The 21,315-nt window shown below is 39.7% G+C and overlaps 1 protein-coding gene across 1 annotated transcript in view; it reads left to right on the top strand.

Moving 5' to 3' along the window:
- The first annotated feature begins 2,306 nt into the window (after positions 1–2,306).
- Zir (dedicator of cytokinesis) overlaps positions 2,307–21,315 on the top strand; it is a 32,868-nt gene continuing 13,859 nt past the window's right edge. Inside the window, exons 1-24 of the mRNA XM_076135766.1 lie at positions 2,307–2,472; positions 2,566–2,638; positions 4,194–4,354; positions 4,893–5,103; positions 5,599–5,792; positions 6,455–6,595; positions 7,080–7,359; positions 8,316–8,490; positions 9,619–9,800; positions 11,314–11,494; positions 11,897–12,051; positions 12,574–12,692; positions 13,298–13,451; positions 14,324–14,512; positions 14,836–14,939; positions 15,314–15,482; positions 15,888–16,020; positions 16,425–16,524; positions 16,891–17,040; positions 17,388–17,565; positions 18,440–18,654; positions 19,144–19,325; positions 19,969–20,048; positions 20,605–20,784. Of these exons, the coding sequence (XP_075991881.1) occupies positions 2,438–2,472; positions 2,566–2,638; positions 4,194–4,354; positions 4,893–5,103; positions 5,599–5,792; positions 6,455–6,595; positions 7,080–7,359; positions 8,316–8,490; positions 9,619–9,800; positions 11,314–11,494; positions 11,897–12,051; positions 12,574–12,692; positions 13,298–13,451; positions 14,324–14,512; positions 14,836–14,939; positions 15,314–15,482; positions 15,888–16,020; positions 16,425–16,524; positions 16,891–17,040; positions 17,388–17,565; positions 18,440–18,654; positions 19,144–19,325; positions 19,969–20,048; positions 20,605–20,784 (3,741 nt within the window). The 5' untranslated portion in view covers positions 2,307–2,437. The remainder of the gene's footprint in view (positions 2,473–2,565; positions 2,639–4,193; positions 4,355–4,892; positions 5,104–5,598; positions 5,793–6,454; positions 6,596–7,079; positions 7,360–8,315; positions 8,491–9,618; positions 9,801–11,313; positions 11,495–11,896; positions 12,052–12,573; positions 12,693–13,297; positions 13,452–14,323; positions 14,513–14,835; positions 14,940–15,313; positions 15,483–15,887; positions 16,021–16,424; positions 16,525–16,890; positions 17,041–17,387; positions 17,566–18,439; positions 18,655–19,143; positions 19,326–19,968; positions 20,049–20,604; positions 20,785–21,315) is intronic.

Genomic DNA, 21,315 nt, shown 5'->3' with positions numbered 1-21,315 from the left:
TTCCCAATATGTATTTTTTAGGTATAACTTAACTGTAAAAAATACTACTCAAATAATATTGTCTGAAATTGGAAAATACGGCCCCAAAATCGAATAAAAAGAGCCTTTACCTCAGCACTGTAATATACCTGAATAAAAATGAAAAATCAAATACCATTTCAATAACCTTCACAATAAAAATCCAGCGAGAAAACAAAGAGTCCGCATGCATATAAAAGAGCCTCTCTCAAAATCACAATAGGGGGTAGAACAAAGTCGGCTTGATTTTTCAAGTGCGTTCGTAAGCCGCGCGTGCGAGATCCCGTGCGCGAGAAGCCCGCGCCACGCGACCGCACAAATCCAATTAGATCTCGAAACGTGAATAGAACAAAAGGATTATTCATATGCGCAGTTTGTCTGTTAGAGATTTTAATGCGACGTTTTAAATTTTGCTGTAGAAAGTTCTGATATTTTTGGGAATGCAGAGGTTAATTAAATAGTAACTCAGGAAAATATTTAAACTGAGTTAACTGCAAACCTACACTACCTCTGCAATAATGAATTTCAAATGATATTCTCACACAGCTTTTCAATTATATAAATATAAATTAGTCATATGAAAAAATAATTTAAATCGGGCCTTTCCTTATTTAAATGAGTGTATTATAAATTCCAAAAATTGTAAGACTGAAAATACTTAGATTCAGTTGTTTAACATTGATAGCTTACCTATGACCCAAGCATTAGTTCGTAAATAAAATAGGTAGGTACCTACAATTAATAGATTTTTGCTAATAAAAATCTTAGCTTAAGGTACAGTTGGCACAACAACAACCTGCTCTGCCAAGGGTTTAAACCCGAGGGTACTGACCCCAAAAAACTGATAAACCCACGTATAAATAATGACTTTAGATTTTTGGCTGCGCAAACCCATATTAATTACGGTCAATGAGCTCTCAGTACCGGAGGAAAGTCGACTCAATGCGGTAAGGGATAAGTAGTAGGCCACAAAGCCAGGTAGGTAAATCTACTGAATTTTGTTCTGCTAAACAAACAATAGTGTTTTCGTATTTACCTAATTATGTCAGTGCAATGTAGGGCAATTGCTCTCAAACGATTCCTAAATTTATAATTTATAACATAGTCAAATAAACGTACTTACCTAACCCATTAGAGCCGGATTGCACAAAAAGGGTCTTATTCTAGCATAACAGTGGTGTAAGCCTTAAATGTCACAGTACTTCAGGTTTGGTATCAAGACTAGGTTTAAAAAACTAAGGTAAAGTAATTTGTCATCAATATAACGCAAAAGGGTTTTAACGTAGCTTAGTTAATTAAACTGAAGTCTTTTGCCGTAAAACCAGAAAAAGTCGTAGAGATCCATAAATGGGCCCTTCTTTTAACTATTTCATAGCACATAGGTACCTACCGCGTCTCCCTCCAGAAAACCTCGACCTTTCGGAGATAAAAATAAATACCATCTAAAATAAATAATTTTATTTGTCCAATAGAATTTTCTATTTAAATTGTAAAAGTCCAATTTCAGACACATAAATCTTTGAAAGTATTTACTCAAGCATTTATTTCTAAGCGAGCAATACCTTTTTCTGCGATATGCTAATTGTTATGGCCCGTGACATTGTCTGGGCACTGTTATAAGATTTTCTTTGACCTTGTCCCCTACTTTACGCGTCAAGTTCAAGCTCGTATTAGCTTATTAAATTCCATACTTCATACTTTCATACGGTAGTTACTAGTTAGTATGTAGGTACTAGAAAATTTCCTTACATTGTTAAGTTGAAAGCCATTATTTATTTTTTTCTATACTATACATGAATCTCCTTTTGCAGCTTTTATTCAATGCCAATATTTGAATATTAAAAAAATTACAAAATTCCATCCTTTCGACATTTAATAACTTTGAGATCGCTAGACCGTACCGCTATGCAACAAACTATTTATCCACACCATGATAATAAAAGTCTGATATCATCAGCAGGTCTCAATTACCTTTTTTAATTTATAAAATTCTTCTGACATAATATTTCACCAAAATGCATGTATCATAAAACACATCTCATATATTATTATCGTCTTTTAAATGAAACTTGAATCGACTCCTACCACGAAAAAGTTAAATAAGCTAACGCTAACGCAGTAAACATTGCATAAATTAGGCATTAAATAGCAGTAGCAAACAGCAAAAGTTGCGGTTAAAGGGAAGAAATAATCAATATCACTCGACGAAAATAAATAACATTGATAATTCAGTGGACCGTATTTAACATTTTAAAAATAGCACGGAGTATGGCAACACTAACATAAACTCAAACTGTCAGTTTAATGTCAAAGCTGTAAACAAGAAATTCGTGAATGTTTGTTTTTTAACGGAATCCTATGTGAAATAATCAATAAATAAAACATAACATTGAGTAAGAAGCTAAATAAGTTGCTTTAGATGACTCTGGGACGTAAATACCAGCAATCTTCCGGGTAAATGGTTCCCCTGCCCTTGTTCCAATGTCCCTGTAGTGATGCATGAAGGGGCTTCTAAATACAGCAAAATTGATTTTTCCCTATTTATAGGAATGCTGGGGAGGCTCGTAAGGTGTATTCTAACCAGTCGAAGGTCGGGACTCTCTCTGGGTGCTCGTCTTCAGTAAGTTATCCTACTAATTTGGTATTCAGAAGTAATTGTAATGATTCATCCTTGCCCTTTCCTTATTAGTGTAGCGTTACGGTTTGTTTACTAATTGATTGCTGGCTAACTGTCTCTGTGGCGCGGTCGGTAGTATATGCGACTGCGGTGCGAGAGGTCTCGGGTTCGAATCCTGGGTCGGGCCAAAAAGTCTTTTCTGAGATTTTCTGTTAAGAATTTCCTAGAAATTGCCCGGAGTTAGGAAGTTGAGGTCGAAGACCTCCGTGCCTCGGAGAGCACGTAAAGCCGTCGGTCCTGCGCCTGACCTCTCACTGGTCGTGTCGGTTATCCGTCCCACCAAACTATGAGAGTGATGGAATAGAGAGTGTACCTGTGTATTGTGCACACACTTGGACACTATAAACAAAGTCCTGCACAGATGGCCAGTTTCAATGAAACTGACTGCCGTAGCCGTATATCGGCTAGGAGGATTGCTGGCTGATAGATACCGCTATTTAATACTAATGAGTTACTCAATACTGTAATATAACTTATAATAACACTCATTTTATCCTTAAGGTATAACACTAATTCAGTTGTGCTGTAATGTAGTTGTGACCTGTTTATGAGTGCTAAATACAGGCTACCGTGATTGGAAATCATTACCACGCACAGTATTTCAACATAGACATCCTATAATACCATTAACACTCTGTATATCAGTTTTATATTCACATTAAAGTTTCTTTTACAGTTTTTGTCTCCATACTACTGTAATTCTGTGTCAGTATTCCTAGTAATCAATGTAACATATAAGCCAGTGAGTTATTGTATGATATCATCATAAAACAATGTCCTAGACTCTCAGAGTGAACTCATAATGCACATGTACATAGCATGAATGTATGTCATCCATTTGTTTTTACTTTCACTTATTGTTTTCTAAATTCTTATATACAATAATAATTGTTAATTTTACAGCATTTTTAATTATTTCAATTCTATCTCTTGAGTTTTGCAGAAACACACTCTCATCTCAAATGTGTTAAAGGTATAATTATGTGGGTCGGGCCATAATACTAAGTTTGGGGTTGTTTTGTAATAAAACAAAGCAATCTAGTATAAATACAAGACTGTCTGGATAGTCTTGTATTTGTCTTTGTTGATGTGTTTTCAATTAATTAAATTATTATATCACATTGGTAAAGTGTGATGTTGGAAGAGTTAGTAATGTGGTACTTTCGATAGCAGGAAACAAAAGATTATCTTTATATCTGTGGACTATAATTTTGAAATTTTCGTTATGTTTATTGTGTAATACAATTTGTGGAATTAACAGGAAAAATGCTAAAATGCGTTTTACCTCGCAATGCACAAAGCTGAAACATCAAGCATTCTAAAGTAGAATGCATTTTTATATTGATTTCCATATACTATTATACAACAAACCAAATGACTAACCCTGATCAACATAGATTTCCATTACTAACTCTATGTTAAGTTATTATAACTGTTAGACAATACAGAGATCCACCAGGAAATATTAGAAGAAAAACACACAGTGAATTTTCACCAGGTATCTCTGTGCGATATGATCGAGCCACCGGACTACGAGGAGGTATGCGACCGGCTGATGGGGGAGCGCGACCCGCTCGCGTACCCCGCAGTCGACATGGAGCTGTGCAATGTGCCCAGACGGATCAGGACTATGACACACGTGCTGCCTGATGAAGATCTGTGAGTTACTTATATATTTTAGAGGAAACTTGTATCTAAAACTAATTACGGTTTCAGATAGAATAAATATGTTACACATAAGTGTTGCTAATAGATTATCTGTTATTGAAAACTAAATAAAAATTGAGGACTGTTTGTATTGGTAAAATGTTAAGTATGTAGCAGTAATGTGATGGGCTTAAAGTTCTTTCAAGGAGACCACACAAATTGTATTCTCAAAATGAAGTGTATAAACTATTATTAATCAGACTAAAGTAGTTTCCATTATTGAAGTGTCATTAAATTTAAGTTCTGTATACAGTATAATGAATGCCCGCAATCTCAAAGAAAGAAATCTTGTGGTTAGATTTAAACGCTTAACTGCACTCATTTGCTGGTATTTCAACAACTCTAACCAAGAAAGTAGAAGAAGAAAAAAACATTCTTATTCAATCCCAAACAACTTCTTCGTACATTAGCCTGCATGGCTGATTTTGGCTATTTCATTTCAGACAGGTTCTATTATTATTGTCTTAAACACTTCCATCATCATCTCCAGTGCAAAAGCTCCAATGTTCGTCCGCGACTGCATCCGCTGCTACACGACCGACTATACCGTGGTTGAGTACAAGTACCGCGCGTACTCCGGCTCTACCTGCGGCCGGGAGCGTATAGGAGAGCGGCTGGAGAGACTGCACGCGGGACCCAAACATCAGTACGAGGTGGATGAGTGTCACACTACTTCCACTGAGGAGTTGGCTTCACAACAGGTACTTATTATTTCTATGATTTCTGTAGTGTATATTAAAGTAAAATTTAACTCAATGTTGTCCTACTGCTGGATAAGGGTCATGTAACAGAATGGTCCACCATACTGACCTGGTGAAGGTCCATTGCTTCAAAATTTATGAAAAATAGATGTTGGGCGTTTCTCAGACCGACTCAACGACTTCGCGTTAATTCCCGTATTCTATTATACATTAAACATGCAACGCGAAAGTTTAAAAGTTACGACTCAATATGCTCACAAAATTTCATAAGAATCGGTCAAGCCATTTCGGAGGTGTACGGGAACGAACATTGTGACAAGAAAATTTGATATAAGAAGATTAAGATTTTTTCTTTCTCAATTTCTATGTCATCAATGAAAAATAGTATTTTTTTAAGTTTTACAAAGGACATTATACAAAAACTATCAATATAATATACTAATATAAATTCTCTTGCAAACACAGATAGTTAAACTGAACTCCGACTACCTACAGTTCGAGTCTCAGCCGTCGAGCGGGCGCCAGTCGGTGGCCTCCATATCCTCGTCATCATCGTGTAATGAGACCCTCACTCCTCGCGGCTCCTGGGCCAGCCTGGACTTGCGGAGCTCGTCTTCAGATCCGTTGTTACCGGACCTGTTTGAGAGGAAGCCACCCGAACAGATTGATGCGTTGAATGAGTCTAGGAGGTAAGTTTATAAAGTATCAAGTGTTGTATATCCCACCTATTAATAAGATTTTAAGAATTAAAGTCATTGATTAAACGAATAACTTGAATCTTTTATCTATACTTCTATATACTATATACTAATAATATAAAGCTGAAAAGTTTGTTTGTTTGTTTGTTTGAACGCGCTAATCTCAGGAACTACTGGTCCGAATTGAAAGATTCTTTCAATGTTAGATAGTCCATTTATCGAGGAAGGTTATAGACTGTATAACATCACGCTTCGGCCATAAGGAGCGGAGTAGCAACGAAAAATGTTACAAAAGCGGGGAAAATTTTGACCCATTCTCTCATTCTCATTCGGTGACGCAAGCGAAGTTGCGCAGGTCAGCTAGTGATTACATAAAGACGACACGAAATAAAAGAGAGATTCAACTACTCTAGAATATTTAAAAGTAGTTTTGACTATCTGAACTGTCTTATAATCATAAAGGATGCTCAGATTTGATGGGTATTCAAACTGAATAGCAAGAAGGTATACAAAATACCTTTTACGAATATTTTGTATACGCTTATCCCCGTCTTGCTTTTAAGTGGGCAAAGATTTTCTTATTGTTATAGCTGTAAGAGTGATGGACATCAAAAAATAAATAATAACTAATTGCCCGTCTTTTTTATTTGTAGGCTTGAAAACCGCCAGGCAGACCTGCTAGGTCTATACACACCGTACTTGGATGAAGAGGAGGCTGTAGAACGAAGACTGGCCGCTGAGATGCCCTGTGAGATCATGGGACATAGAATACTGGTGCTATGTCATCAGTTAAAGTAAGTCTTATAGGTTTAACACTGTAATGAACCAAGCAAAACGTTTATTTCAGAAAATTTTGTATAAAATATACTATGGCAATATTTTTGTGAAAAACGTTAGTAAGACATTTTTTTTATTCAGAAGGCCACTTCTTTTATATTTGCCACTGGAAATATGCGTTAAAAAACTCAGATAATTTAAATATTCAGCATCTCGAGTAATTGTAAGTAACGAATCCTAGACTGTGAACATTTTTATTTGAACTAAAATACTGCTAAACTCACTGATTGGGATATTATTCGATTAATCAATTTACGCAAATTTATTTAAGTAAATCTCAATTCTAAGTTTTATTGATCAGTATTTTTACAACTTTCAGTAGCAACATATTCAAGTCTACTTACAGACTACCTAACAAATAGACCTGTGGTGGTATTTTAGCAGGATAATCCTGCTAAAATATCACCCATCATTTATTTCCAATCACAACTTACCTTACAGGCTAGAACTAGACGTGGAACCACTCTTCGCATCAATGGCAGTATACGACGCAAAAGAAAAGAAGAAAGTATCAGAGAACTTCTATTTCAACCTGAACTCGGAATGTACGCGACAAATGCTGGCCACACATATACCTCACGCGGATCTGTCCACTTTAAGTCGAAGTGCGGTGTTTGATATACTGAACCCATCGCCCGATATGTTCTTAGTAGTGAGGGTAGAGAAGGTCCTGCAGGGAGATGTGAATGAGTGCGTTGAACCTTATATTAAGGATGATAAGGTTGGTTTTCGTTTATTCTTTTGCAATCTAAATATACTCATACTTATTTTAACAGCAATTTGATATGCATGTTACAGTGGGAAGTCATAAGACAGTTTTTTAAAAAATACATTGCTTGTTGCCTCCTTTTATATTCCAAACTAAATATTCTTGAAAATATAGAAATAGTTCCGATTAGTTTCGTAGTTTTAAAATGTAGATTTTGGAGTTATGTCATTTCAGCCTTGGCATTGCCCGGTTTCTGAGTACATTTAGCGGTAGTTTTTCTATTCAATAGCATTTTGTTTATATGACTCTAACATTTAAGTTTTTAATAACGCTATTGAATAGATAAACTACCGCGAAACGTACCTCAGAAACCGGGGGCTAGTCAACTTTAGTCTATTTATAGAATATTTTTTCTTAAGTATTATGATTATATTATTAACTTAATGTAGTATACAAGAATCCCATATAGTGTTATAAGTACAACATAACTACGTTAGTATAATGAGATTGTTTGTCAAATGAATACATGCATTTCTTCGAAGCGTGTTTTAAATTCTTTATAGGAAAATAAAAGTAACCAAATTGTAAAATCAACTAGTCCATCTGTTTGCTATTAACTCAAAATAAAAGCAAATCCAGATTTTAAGAAATTTTGTTAGTTGTTTGTTTGTCGTATGGTTAGTGGTCAACCTAGTGTCAAAGTTGTTCAAGCCGCCCGACAGGCCTTTGACGTGGCTTAACGACTGTTATCTTAGTAGACAACAACCGGAACCAACTTTTAACGTGCCCTCCGAAGCATGGAGACGCCCAGTTCAAATACCACTATGCGGTCACCCATCTATGGAATGACCGCGCCAATGGTTGCTTTACCCACAGATCGTTTACCGACCGGTGAGCGCAAAGGGCTATGGGCGCCTCGAAAAAAGAAATACTAGGACTCAAGTAATAAAACTCATATGTTTGTGTAGAACCGCGAGAAGGTCCGAGCGGGCGCGGCGGCGGCGTGCTCCCGGCTGGGCAAGTACCGCATGCCGCTGGCGTGGAGCGCCGTGTCGCTGCTCAACATCCTCAACGGCTCCAACAGCCTGGAGCGCGACCACGACAAGGACAGCGTCACTGGAGCTGCTAACACTAATAGCTTGGGTAAGTAGGCTTTATCCATTACTGCCCCACTGCTGGTCTAGTGTCTCCTCCCGGAAGAAGGAGAGCTTAGGCCTTAAGTCCACCACGTTGGCCACTTGAGGGTATATTGGATTTGCTACAGACTTCGGGCTGGCATTGTCGGTTCAACGGTATATATGTAACTTGTATTATCCTACTGTTGGGCAAAAGAAGAGTCTTTTGTTAACAAATAAAATTAATAAAACCGGCAGATTTTTTTACTAGCACAGGACTCCAGAAAAAGGTTCATTTAGTTTTACTTAATTATTTTTCTTTCGAAAAATAGTTTTAGCATACATACATCAGGAAACTTTTCGTGTTCGAAAATAATATAAAACATATATTATAACATTTGCGACGCTTGTATTGAATCCTGTATTGACGAGTGACATCGGCTTTACGATGCTTCAACGCAACGTAGTGTTGTGGCCTCTGTCTATGCAAAATTGGCGGTAACTGGCTTCCCTCGAGGTGATTCACTGATTTGAAGACATCTTTTTTTGTTGATTTTATGTTTGTTTCTGATTCGGCCACTGATTTCAAAATTGTATTTAATTTTCACGCTCACCTGGAACCTTAACACACACAGAAGCGTCTGGTAATTGGTTTATTTATTAAACGGCTCATTTGTCACCATTACATCATATTATCTTTAAAGGTTTTGAATAAATTTCATCACCAGGGATTGAGTTTCTGTTAATACTTGTTTTAAAGATTTCTTTTGTAGTTGGGTACGTCAATGGAAATACGACGTCTCATATATTTAGATTCCTTCAGAGTGCTTCAATTGAAATAAACTGTGTTTGACATTGCTGGTCAAATAGTGTGCGTATACGTACGTGCACGTAATCGCATAAGTTTTGACATAATTGCTAAAATGTTGGACTTTGGCATTAGTCAGATGTATAAGCATACACTATTGACCCAGTGTTCCAAGGCTTATATACCTCATATATTAAAATATATAATAATTCAACATTCCATTCACTAATCAACGTCACTATTAACAAATTTCAAACATAACATTTCATTTTATCACTATACCACAAAAACCGTCTACCGAAGCATGGATTAGGCCTGCTCATCATGTCGAATTCGGTATGTCTCCAGACCGCAAGGCGTCGTCCAGCAGCCTGGAGCAGCTGCGGCGGCGGGCGGGCGAGGTGGGCGGGTCGCTGACGCGCAAGGGCTCGGTGGAGCGGCGCGCGCCCGCCCCGCCGCCCGACGACCTGGCGCACCAGCTCGACGCCTTCAAGCCCATCGTCATCACCGTCACCAGCTTCTTCAAACAGGTACACCTTTTATTTTTGTTTTCGAAGGGAAAAATCCTTTCGGAGACTCCACTTTTCTAGAGGGAATAGCCGGGTTATGTGGTGCTGCCACTAAAAACCCACTCCGGTAACCTATTGATGTGTGAATGGAGAAGCTCTGGGACCGTAAAAACTCACCAGTGCAAAAAAAATCACACATCCTATGAGATTCGAACCCGATTCGATCAGCAACTTCACCCGGTGAGTGTAACCAATGGGCTACCGCTACTCAAAACAGGTAAATATACATTCTTACCTCCGTATTTATAAACGTATAATTACTTAAGTCCTTGCTCACTGAAGACATTGCCTTCGGTAAGATGTTATTCTAACTGAAAGTGATATTTTCAGTAAGCCCTCAAAAACAATGCCATCTATGCTAAAAAGTCGAAACTAATAATTATTTACTTTACGTCTTTTTTTACAATTTTAGTTCGTACAACAAGTTACACATTCGTGTCGATAGATGGCGTTGTAACAAACTACGCTCAATCGCCACTAACAATAAAAATAAGTTAATTAACACGATTTAAATGTATAAATAAACAAAAAAATATATGAACAATTATATAAATAAAACGTAAAATTTTAATTTGAATAACAAAAAGTACATGTGTGACTGAGATTAGAACTTTCGGTTTTTTGATGATAGTGAAGGCTAAATTCAGGTAAAATGTTAAGTGAGAGACTGGTTCTATGGCACAGTTTCATGGTATTTGTTATGTTTCTATAAGTTGAAGAGATACAATTGCAAGCCAATACTGAGAATCGGAATAGATTCTTAAGATTGGCTCGCAAATGAATCTCTTTTCTGCGCCCGACTGGTTTTTATTTCGTTTTTTTTTTATGATGGTACGGAACCGTTTGTACTTGAATCCGACCCGCACTTGGCCGATTTTTTAAATTAGAATAGAGGTAGTTAATACAATCTGTATAAGGAAATAGTAGGTTGGTCCGACCGGGGACTCGATCCTGAGACATCAGTCGTATACACTACCGACAGTGCCACAGAGGCATTATTCATCAATGAATTTATTCCAAATAAATAGGAATAAAATGCTTACTTATTATAATCTATGTCTATATAAAAGCAAATCCCTATTTCCTTTGGTCACGCCATCACGCGTGAACGGCTGGACTGATTTCACTCAATCTTTATTTATAATATTCCTTAAAGTAAAGGTATGGTTCTTATGGAAAAAAAAGAAAAGAAAGATTTATTATAATTATTTACTTATTTATAAAAAATCAGCTGTTAGCCAATACGAAGTTTGCGGGGCCAAGTTTAATTATATAGTACACATAAATTTAAGCAATAATACAGTCAACCTGACCAAAGGTTTAGTTTAGTTTTGCAAACTTTTATCAATTGTGTTGGTTTCAAATGAAAAAATAATCGAAGCTAGTTCAAATTCCCACTGTCAATGTTACCCAAATAATTCAAAGTTACCCAAATTTACCTTACAATACTTATAATTAATATTGTTTCTTATAGGAGACAGACAAACTGCGCGACGAGGACTTATACAAGTTTCTGGCAGAGATCAAGCGTCCTAGCGCGGCGCCTAAGAAACTCAAGTGTATCCCCGGCACTTTGAAGATTGAGGTCTGCCCGTGCCCTGAGGAACTGAAGAATGGACTGACACCGGAGCTCGCCAAGTTGAACCCTTATGGAGGTGAGAATAGAGTTCTAAATTGAATGAAGTTTAGAACCGGTTAGAAGACGATTAGTAAAAAATAAAAACTACCGAAAGCCGGTTAGGCTGTGACCAAATGTTCGAAAACATGCTTTTAAAATGTTATACAATTTTTAATTTTTCGTTGTTTTGTTCTTGATTACACTTGGGTATTTTACAAAGCTCACCCCTATTTTATGAAATCATTATACCCGCCGTTTTGTTACTTTGGCCATATTCATAGAGATAACTAGTTTTTATCAAGCCATCAAAATGCTATCTAATAATAGGCGACAGCCCTTAATAATAGTGGTAAAATAACGATTTCTTTTACCTATTTCTACATTTTTTATTATAACAGTCGAATATTTATGGTTTAAATAATGTTCTTATTGCCTTTAGATGACAACGTACGTCCTTGCAAGGAGATCCTGCCGTTCCCGTCTCACCCGCCTGCGGTCCCTCACTACCAGTACCGCAACCTGCTGTACTTGGGCGTGAAGGAGATCAACCTCAACGCGTATACCTCACGCACAGGTTCCGCTAGGAATATCACTGTGAGTGCATTGTATATCTATACTAATATTATAAAGTTTGTTTGTTTGAACGCGCTTATCTCAGGAACTACTGGTCCGATTTGAAAATTATTTCAGTGTTAGATAGCACATTTATCGAGGAAGGCTATAGGCTATATATCATCACGCTACGACCAATAGGAGCAGAGTACCAGTAAAAAATTAAAAAAAAACGGGGAAAATTATGACCCTTCCTCTCTTATGTGACGCAAGCAAAGTTGCGCGGGTCAGCTAGTTTTACTATAAGCTAAATAAATATGCTTTATAACAGTAGCGTAATTCTCTATAGTCGGGTATCGAAAGTTGGACATTTGAAATGTATTGCCAAAATAGTTCTTACGGAACCCGCTAGAGGCGCTGATCCGATTATCGTGCAAAATTTCTCATTAGCTGACCAGTTATTGGTAGTGAATAGTGGTAGAAAATAGAGCTACAGCTGTCAATGATTACTACAGCAGAAACTAAGTATGCAAAAAATATTTTTTTTATGTTTGTTGTTTTCAGGTACGTATACAACTAATGTCAGGCGAGAATGAAGAGTCAGCGCTCCCCGCTATATTCGGTCGCAGCTCCTGCCCAGAGTTCACTAATGAAGCGTACACCACCGTGCTTTATCATAACAAGTAAGTACTATTGATGTTGACATTGACTAAGCTAAGTTAATTTGGGAGAGCAAAAAGACAGAGGATACATGCACACATACACATATGCTTTTGGGGCAGGATAAGAAACTTTAGTCTGATGACTTAGTAGCCTTTAAAAAAAATATATTTGAATGTAAATGAGAATTTTATTTGAAAAATATTAAAAGGGACAAAGAAAGACTTATAAGGCTCTGTCTAACTGTCATAGGGACAATTATTTAAAATTTCAAGCCTAGCAAAACTTGCATTGTTTAGGACGACACTATAACATATAAAATTCTACTGTGTAATCTATACTAATCTATACTAATATTATAAAGCTGAAGAGTTTGTTTGTTTGTTCGAACGCGCTAATCTCAGGAACTACTGGTCCGATTAGAAAAATTCTTGCAGTGTTAGATAGCCCATTTATCGAGGAAGGCTATAGGCTATATATATATCATCACGCTACGACCAATAGGAGCGGAGTACCAGTAAAATGTTACGAAAACGGGGAAAATTATGACCCATTCTCTCTTATGTGACGCAAGCGAAGTTGCGCGGGTCAGCTAGTAAAAAATATAACGCATTTATTTGTTTTGCAGGAACCCATCCCTCTACGACGAGATAAAACTGAAGCTACCAGCAGACTTGGGCGATCAGCATCACTTGCTGTTTACGTTCTTACACGTGTCGTGTCAGAGGAAGCCCGTCGCACCAGACCAGGAGAAGAACGTCGAAACACCTGTAGGATACTCGGTGAGTTACGACCTTATAGCACTGACAGTGTAATAGTTTTATTGGTTATTGCTAGAGCATTATAAAACCATAGCCAGTTGCGCTCACCGGTCGGTAAACGATCTGTGGGTTAAGCAACCCTTGGCGCGGTCACTCCATAGATGGGTGACCGTATAGTGGTATTTGAGCTGGGCGTCTCCGTGCTTCCGAGGGCACGATAAAAGTCGGTCCCGGCTGTTGTCTACTAAGATAACAGTCGTTAAGCCATGTCAAAGGCCTTCGGACGGCTTGAACAACTTTGACACTAGGTTGACCACTAACCATACGATAAGAAGAAGAAGAAGATTATAAAACTTCATATTTGTTCAGAATTAGACGTCCCTTAAAGCTTCTATGAGTACCTATTTTATTATCTATTAGCCTGTCCCAACTTTGTCCAGATTAATAGATTTTTTAACACTAAACCTTAACAAATTGTACATTTCAATATTCCTCAGAAATCGCTTTATCGATTGGTAAAAGCCACATGAAAATCCGTTCGCTAGATTTTGAGTTTATCGCGAATAGGTAGACAGACGCGGCGAGGCTTTATTTCATTTTAAGAGAAGATTCTGATACCTATGTAATAAAGTAAAATATAAGGTTAGAATACTTTATTTGTTTACCCGCCGTTTCAGTCGAATTACAACGACCGTGGTCACGGACTGACATGACCATTCGATCGAAACGTCGGGTAACCAAATAAAGATATTCTAATATTTAATTTTCAATCGCGCTTAACACCCGTAACATTATAATAATATGTGTACAAGTCGCGAGAGTTTAAAATCGTTAAAAGTAAAATAATTCAAACTCATCACATAGCAGTAATTTATAACCATGTTTGTTCCCAGTGGCTCCCTCTCTGTCGCAACGGCAAGCTGACGTGCGGCGACTTCAACCTGCCCGTGATGCAGGAGGAGCCGCCGCCCAACTACTCGTACATCTTCCCCGACGTGCTGCTGCCCGGGACCAGGTGGATCGACAACCACAAGCCCATCTTCAGTGTGTCGCTTGATGCTCACACTACTGTACATCCCTTGGTATGTAAACGTTAAACGACTATCATATATGTATGCCATATTTGACTTAAATTAATAAATGATTTGATTTTTTGATATATACTCTTGAAAATAATTAAAACTCTAAAATTATGTACTCCACTCCCTCCAATCCATTAAGCTTGGTTATCGTTTGGTAAAAATAATACAACTACCTGATCCGCACAAGCCGAACAAGACGTATAGTATCTGTTTCAAATCGACTGAATTGTTTGACAATTGTTACTGCCAAACCGAAAATAACCTTATATGTATGTAACAACCAGAACATTATACTATTACTTATTGTCGTTTTTTTGCTGCAGGATGGCTACATAGAACGCTTTGCTATGGCTTGCGAAGCGGTGCAGGAAGGTAACATCCCAGCACGAATCGGACTAGCCAACATGGAATCTGAACTTAGAGCAAGGTAAAAAACATTTTAATTGTTAATTACTATATTATAAAAGTAATAAGAATACTTCTTTAGTGAGATCGGAGCAATGATTCTGTTTAGTGTAAAGCTATTTTGACTGCCTTCGTGGCGCAGTAGTTAAAGTCGCTTACGCCGCTACCAATACTTCGGAACGTTGTGGGTATCGAACCCACTCGAATCCCACGCGGAACAATTGTTTGTGCAATCCACATATAGTTGTTTTGGGTCTGGTTGTACTTTGTGTCCGTTGTTTGTATGTTTGCGAGAGTTGTCTATTATAAACAGAAAAGAAATATAAAGCTAGTACTACCTTTAATTTCCAACATTTGTCTTCATTTCAATAATAACCAACTCCATTATTCATCCAGTATCACGGAGCTGCCGACGGCCAGCGTGGAGGTGCTGGCGCGCTACCTGCCGGTGGTGCTGGACAAGCTGCTGCACCTGCTGGTGGCGCCGCCCGCGCTGGCGGGGCTCACGCTCAACATCGCGCAGGACGTGTTCACCTGCCTCGCGCACCTCTTCACTGATATATCTGTGAGTTCACTACATACTGTTTAATCAAGATAGTTTATTTTGTAAGTACTTAGTTCTAGAGATTGAATGTTAGTCGCCTGTTATACCCGAGGTGTAGGCTGGGCTGTATGAAATATACCCACGGTTTACCATTTTAAATATTAGTCTCATGTAATCGGGGACGAGATGTCGAGACTATTGCCATTTGGCTAAACTTCTTTCGGATACACAGGACTGCATTTCGCAGTTTTATATAAAAAGAATCAAGTCTCCAACTCAACTTGTACACTACCGCGCCGTATAATCATGGCTGTAACCAACCACATAGGTATTGGTCGGTCGGCGCAGTCAGGACTCCCATTTGATTAAATTGTAGCCTACGACTTGTAGACTATATTTATTAAAAGTTTATCTTGTTTATCACAGAACATGAACGAGGGTTCGACGTGCGACTCTCACGGTCGCAGCGGTCTGATCACGTCGTACATCCAGTACCAGTGCACCATCCCCCGACCCTCGCTCACCGACAGAGACATTGGCCTGCCGCTGCCTCCAGCGGGTATGTGTACACTCATGTAAAAACTAAAATAAACTAAAAACAACTGTTCGTCACGTTTCGAACTAACGAACTACACGCTAGAAAATTAAAATTTTCACATGTAGATTTGTTGTATAACCTTCGCCAAATAACTTGAATACAAAGTTTACTTGTGTTTGAGTATTTACGTAGACCCCGTGCAGAGGACTCTCAATTGACTGTTCTACTAATAGGGCGATCTGCAAATCCTTGAAAGCTGACCTGAAATCGTTCATTAAGATAAAGCGAAATCGCTTAGGTTTAGCGGCACCATACTGCTCTCCAAAATAAAAAAAATACGGCGTATATTTTTGATAATTTCAGAAATATTCCAGATTCCTGTTCTTGCAGGGTCCAGTAATTTAATTATTTAATTTTGTCGGCAGTGATGACGGATGGTTCCTGCAAGATCCTGCATGAGGAGCTAGCACTGCAGTGGGTGGTGGCCAGTGGAGCTACACGAGACCTCGCCATGCAAAACTCTTGGTATATCCAGTTTTTACTAACGAAGACTACGGTCTTACTTTGCTTAGTTATATGATCCATCAAAATGTTTCAAATCAAATATCAATAATATTTACAATTTCACAATACAGCACATTTATACTGTTAAGTCATTATTCGATACGCCGATTTCATTGAAACCAGCCAACTGTGCAGGACTTTGTTAGTGACCGAATGTGTTCCCAATACACAGGAACACTCTCTATTACTTTATTCTAATGGTCCGGTGGGACGGCTAAACCGACATGACCAGTGAGAGGTCAGGCGCAGGACCGACGGATTTACGTGCTCTCCGAGGCGCGAATACTTGCTATATTTAGATTATGATGGTAACGTATCTGTACCCAGGGCGTTGTTCGAGCTGATGGTGAAGTCCATGGTGGAGTACCTGTACTGGAGCGGCGCCCACGAGGCGCGGCGCAAGGCTCGCTTCCCCGACCAGTTCACGGACGACATCACCACGCTTGTTAACAACGTCACCTCCGAGATTATATCCAGGTACTCTCTCTGCCCACACCTATGGCAAAAAAAGGCGTGATTTAATCTATGTATTTGTGTAACTGTATATTTAATGCCCTATTGTAAGCTATTTCGTGAATAAGAATCGGATATTAGATAGATTTTTGAGCTGTTTTATACATTTTGGTCTAAAATTATTTCGTATTGCTTTTGTCAAAGATCTGCAATGATATATTTTAGTATACGTGCACGCTCGTGCACGCTTACGTCAATTGAGGTAACACTTTCAAAGACCAATCATTTTTTTTTATGACAGTTGTGATCTAACTTTCGTGAAACAAAAGAAAATAATTATATATCCTCATGAATCCACTCTGTTCCCTCAGATACGGTAAAGACAGTCGTCTCACACAGAGCCTGAACAACAGCCTGGCTTTCTTTCTATTCGATTTACTCAGCATAATGGACCGCGGCTACGTGTTCAACCTTATACGCAACTATTATAAACAGATGTGTGCCAAGATCGCCTCCTTGCCTGACGCCGTGCCGCTTGTGCAGTACAAGGTATGAAATATCTTTATATATATAATTCTTCTGTAAGTGTGTATGTCACTGAACTTCTCTTAAACGACTGGACCGATTTTGATGAAATTTTTTGTGTGTGTTCAAGGGGATCTGAGAATGGTTTAGATTCACAATTTTGTCCGCTGGACAATGTTTTTTTGACGTGTAGACAGGACAACGTCTGTCGGGTCCGCTAGTTTAGTTATATGCTGTAACTCTAGTCCGCGACTTCGTCTGCGTAGACTATAGGTATAGTAATATAGCCCGTCTTTTATTCTTCGTACAATACGTGCAATCTATCTCGGCCGGCTTGAAGTTAGCAGCAGTAGCTGCACAAATATCATTTTTTGGAACTAAACGTGATGTTACAGGGACGTTACAGTTTAGTATACAACAAGTCGCTTCAATAATTTGTTTCCTTCAACGTGTGTGTGGGCAGGGCTAGAGATCAATATGAGCATGAATCGGTTCAGTCGTTCGGTAAAATCGAATAATTATGGAGATGACTGTTCGGGAAAAAAGCCGCTCGACATCGCCGCGCCTAAATAAAAACCGAATTGTGACGATCGTAGCCGAAGGATCTATCCAATTAGTATAAGTCAAAACCTAATGTAGTAGTTATTGAGGATCTGAATGGAATGAGATGGTTTGTTGAACCAAATGAATAACTCGATCGACATATACCGAATAAAGTAGGTTTTGTTGTTCGATAAATATTACCAAACCGAGGGTGCCGAACTGAATATTATGTGTGTAGCAAGGATCATGTTATACATTGGTATGACTGACGATTCGACCTGATCTCATTAGTCGTAGTCGTAAACTGATTGACAGTTAAATTATGGACCTCATTTAAATAAAATATTGGTCCTAGCTGGCGTTCCTGCGCATCATCTGCTCCCACGAGCACTACGTGTCGCTGAACCTGCCGGCGGCGGCGGGCGGCGGGACGGGCGGCGGCGTGTCCCCGGCCGCCTCGTGGCAGTCGCTGGGCTCGCACTCCAGCCACGCGCTGGGCCACGAGTTCCGCTCCCGACACTACCTCGCCGGGTTACTGCTCACTGAGCTTACTAATGCGCTGGATTTACAGTAAGTACAATTTTTTTTTTATTTCTAACCTATATTGTGCTATTGTTTGGTAAAGGTGTCCCCCAAACTTCTCTATCGGTCACGATCTTGTCATTTCCTGTCCATCGTCCATAGGTGTCTAAATCTTCACACCAACGTTTTCTCGGTCTACCAGCACTTACCTATCTGGATGCATCTGAAGTGAACAAGTACAACACAATATTAACTTTATAATTATTTTGTCTTTTTTTTAATGCTACTAAAAAAGAGTTTACTAAAATGAAAAATAACGAAACCTACATTTTTCGTCATTATCATTTTATGTAAAATTATACGCTTCCATAGCCTCACAAGTAGACACATAGTAACTCCTATAATACCAACACTTAGCTCTATGCAAGACTCACTTAAAATTGAATGTCGTTTAAATATTCGACCGATATTCTATTAAAGATATAATAAACGACATCACTACAGTCAATACATTACCGCCTTACTTCCTTCACTTAGATCGCCAGTACTACAATGTGCGGCAGTGAACGGCGTGCTATCCCTGCTAACAGCTCACGACGCAGACCCGCGGCTGGCGGCGCCGGAGCTGAAGGCGCGGGTGGCGGCGCTGTACCTGCCGCTGCTGGGCATCGTCATGGACGCCCATCCGCAGCTGTACCGCGGCTTCTCCAACAATAAAGGTAATAGGGACCTCTCCGGGTTTACAATACAGAGATTCTAGTGAGTCCAATAGCCATATGTATTTTTATTCAAACTGTTTTTGTTAAACGCATTAAAATAACAGAGTAAGGACTAATAACTTTCTATAAAATGTTAAATATTGTGGCCTTAAGCAAATTCCAAACCAATCTTAACTTCAAGATTGATTTGGAATTTGCTTAAGGCCAACAAGACAACTAATAAGAATACTCTCACCCATGTTCACTTATGTTCCAATTTGTTGTCAAATGCTTATACATATTCGAATGATTCCTCTTATTCCTAAAGTACCCTCCCACAAATCTTATAATCACACATCTGATTATTTGTAAATCTATACTATTATAATAAAGCTGAAGAGTTTGTTTGTTTGTTTGTTTGTTTGAACGCGCTAATCTCAGGAACTACTGGTCCGATTTGAAAAATTCTTTCAGTGTTAGATAGCCCATTTATCGAGGAAGGCTATAGGCTATATAACATCACGCTACGGTCATTAGGAGCGGTAGCAACGAAAAATGTTACAAAAACGGGGAAAATTTTGACCCATTCTCTTAGGTGACGCAAGCGAAGTTGCGCGGGTCAGCTAGTAAATAATAAACAAAAGTATATTTTTATTATCAACAGAGATTCTACAACTGGATAGTGAAATGGGACAGTTTGCAAACTTATACACGGCACAATCTCCAGAAGGGGAATTCAATAAGGTAAATACCTATTACTTAACAAAATTCCATCACTAATTAAATGTTGTACTTATAAAGACATCACCGTGCATATCTGCGTTCGTACTTTCTACTCACGTAATTGTGCGCAAAAAAATGCGATTCCCGTATTCTTCTTCGTTACGGGCGTTGGGGCCAACGTGAAGAGCCGGCGTAATGAAACCGACACGAGAAGACCAACTACCAACGCTCGCCCCAGCGTTGGGACCAATGCCATTTTCTAGATCCACACGAATAGCGTTGGGGCCTATACTGGGGCCAACGTGTGGCGTCAAAGGAATCTGCGCCAACGCTCGCGATCTGACGGAACTGAACTAGTTTATTAGCCAACGTGTGTACGCCTCACCGAGTTTGCAGTCCAACGTTGGTACGAGCGTTGGGGCCAACGTGTGGAGCCGACGTAATGAGTGGTGGTCTTCGCGGCAGCTGCGCCTCTGTGTCGCGTTGCCCTGCGCCAAACACATGCCCCCGTTTGTCTCCTGTTCACCCGCAGATATTTGTAACTCATAAACTTAACGTTTATATACTTGTTCGGCAGCAGAACGGTCGTCCCCCGTTCAACAGCGAGACCAGTCGCAACCTGCTGATGTGCCTGGTGTGGGTGCTGAAGTGGGCCGAGCGCGGCGCGCTGGCCGCGTGCGTGGCCGAGCTGTCCGCCTCCAGGATACACTCGCTGCTGGCGCTCATCGACCTGTGCTTCAAGTGCCAGGAGTACAAGGTACAGCATGCTCATGTGTCTAGTGTGGGTGCTGAAGTGGGCCGAGCGCGGCGCGCTGGCCGCGTGCGTGGCCGAGCTGTCCGCCTCCAGGATACACTCGCTGCTGGCGCTCATCGACCTGTGCTTCAAGTGCCAGGAGTACAAGGTACAGCATGCTCATGTGTCTAGTGTGGGTGCTGAAGTGGGCCGAGCGCGGCGCGCTGGCCGCGTGCGTGGCCGAGCTGTCCGCCTCCAGGATACACTCGCTGCTGGCGCTCATCGACCTGTGCTTCAAGTGCCAGGAGTACAAGGTACAGCATGCTCATGTGTCTAGTGTGGGTGCTGAAGTGGGCCGAGCGCGGCGCGCTGGCCGCGTGCGTGGCCGAGCTGTCCGCCTCCAGGATACACTCGCTGCTGGCGCTCATCGACCTGTGCTTCAAGTGCCAGGAGTACAAGGTACAGCATGCTCATGTGTCTAGTGTGGGTGCTGAAGTGGGCCGAGCGCGGCGCGCTGGCCGCGTGCGTGGCCGAGCTGTCCGCCTCCAGGATACA

This window comes from Anticarsia gemmatalis, chromosome 3, assembly GCF_050436995.1.
Source record: "Anticarsia gemmatalis isolate Benzon Research Colony breed Stoneville strain chromosome 3, ilAntGemm2 primary, whole genome shotgun sequence".
NCBI lineage: Eukaryota > Metazoa > Arthropoda > Insecta > Lepidoptera > Erebidae > Anticarsia > Anticarsia gemmatalis.
Note: the sequence above shows the minus strand (reverse complement) of the source record. Positions and strands in the feature narration are given on the sequence as shown.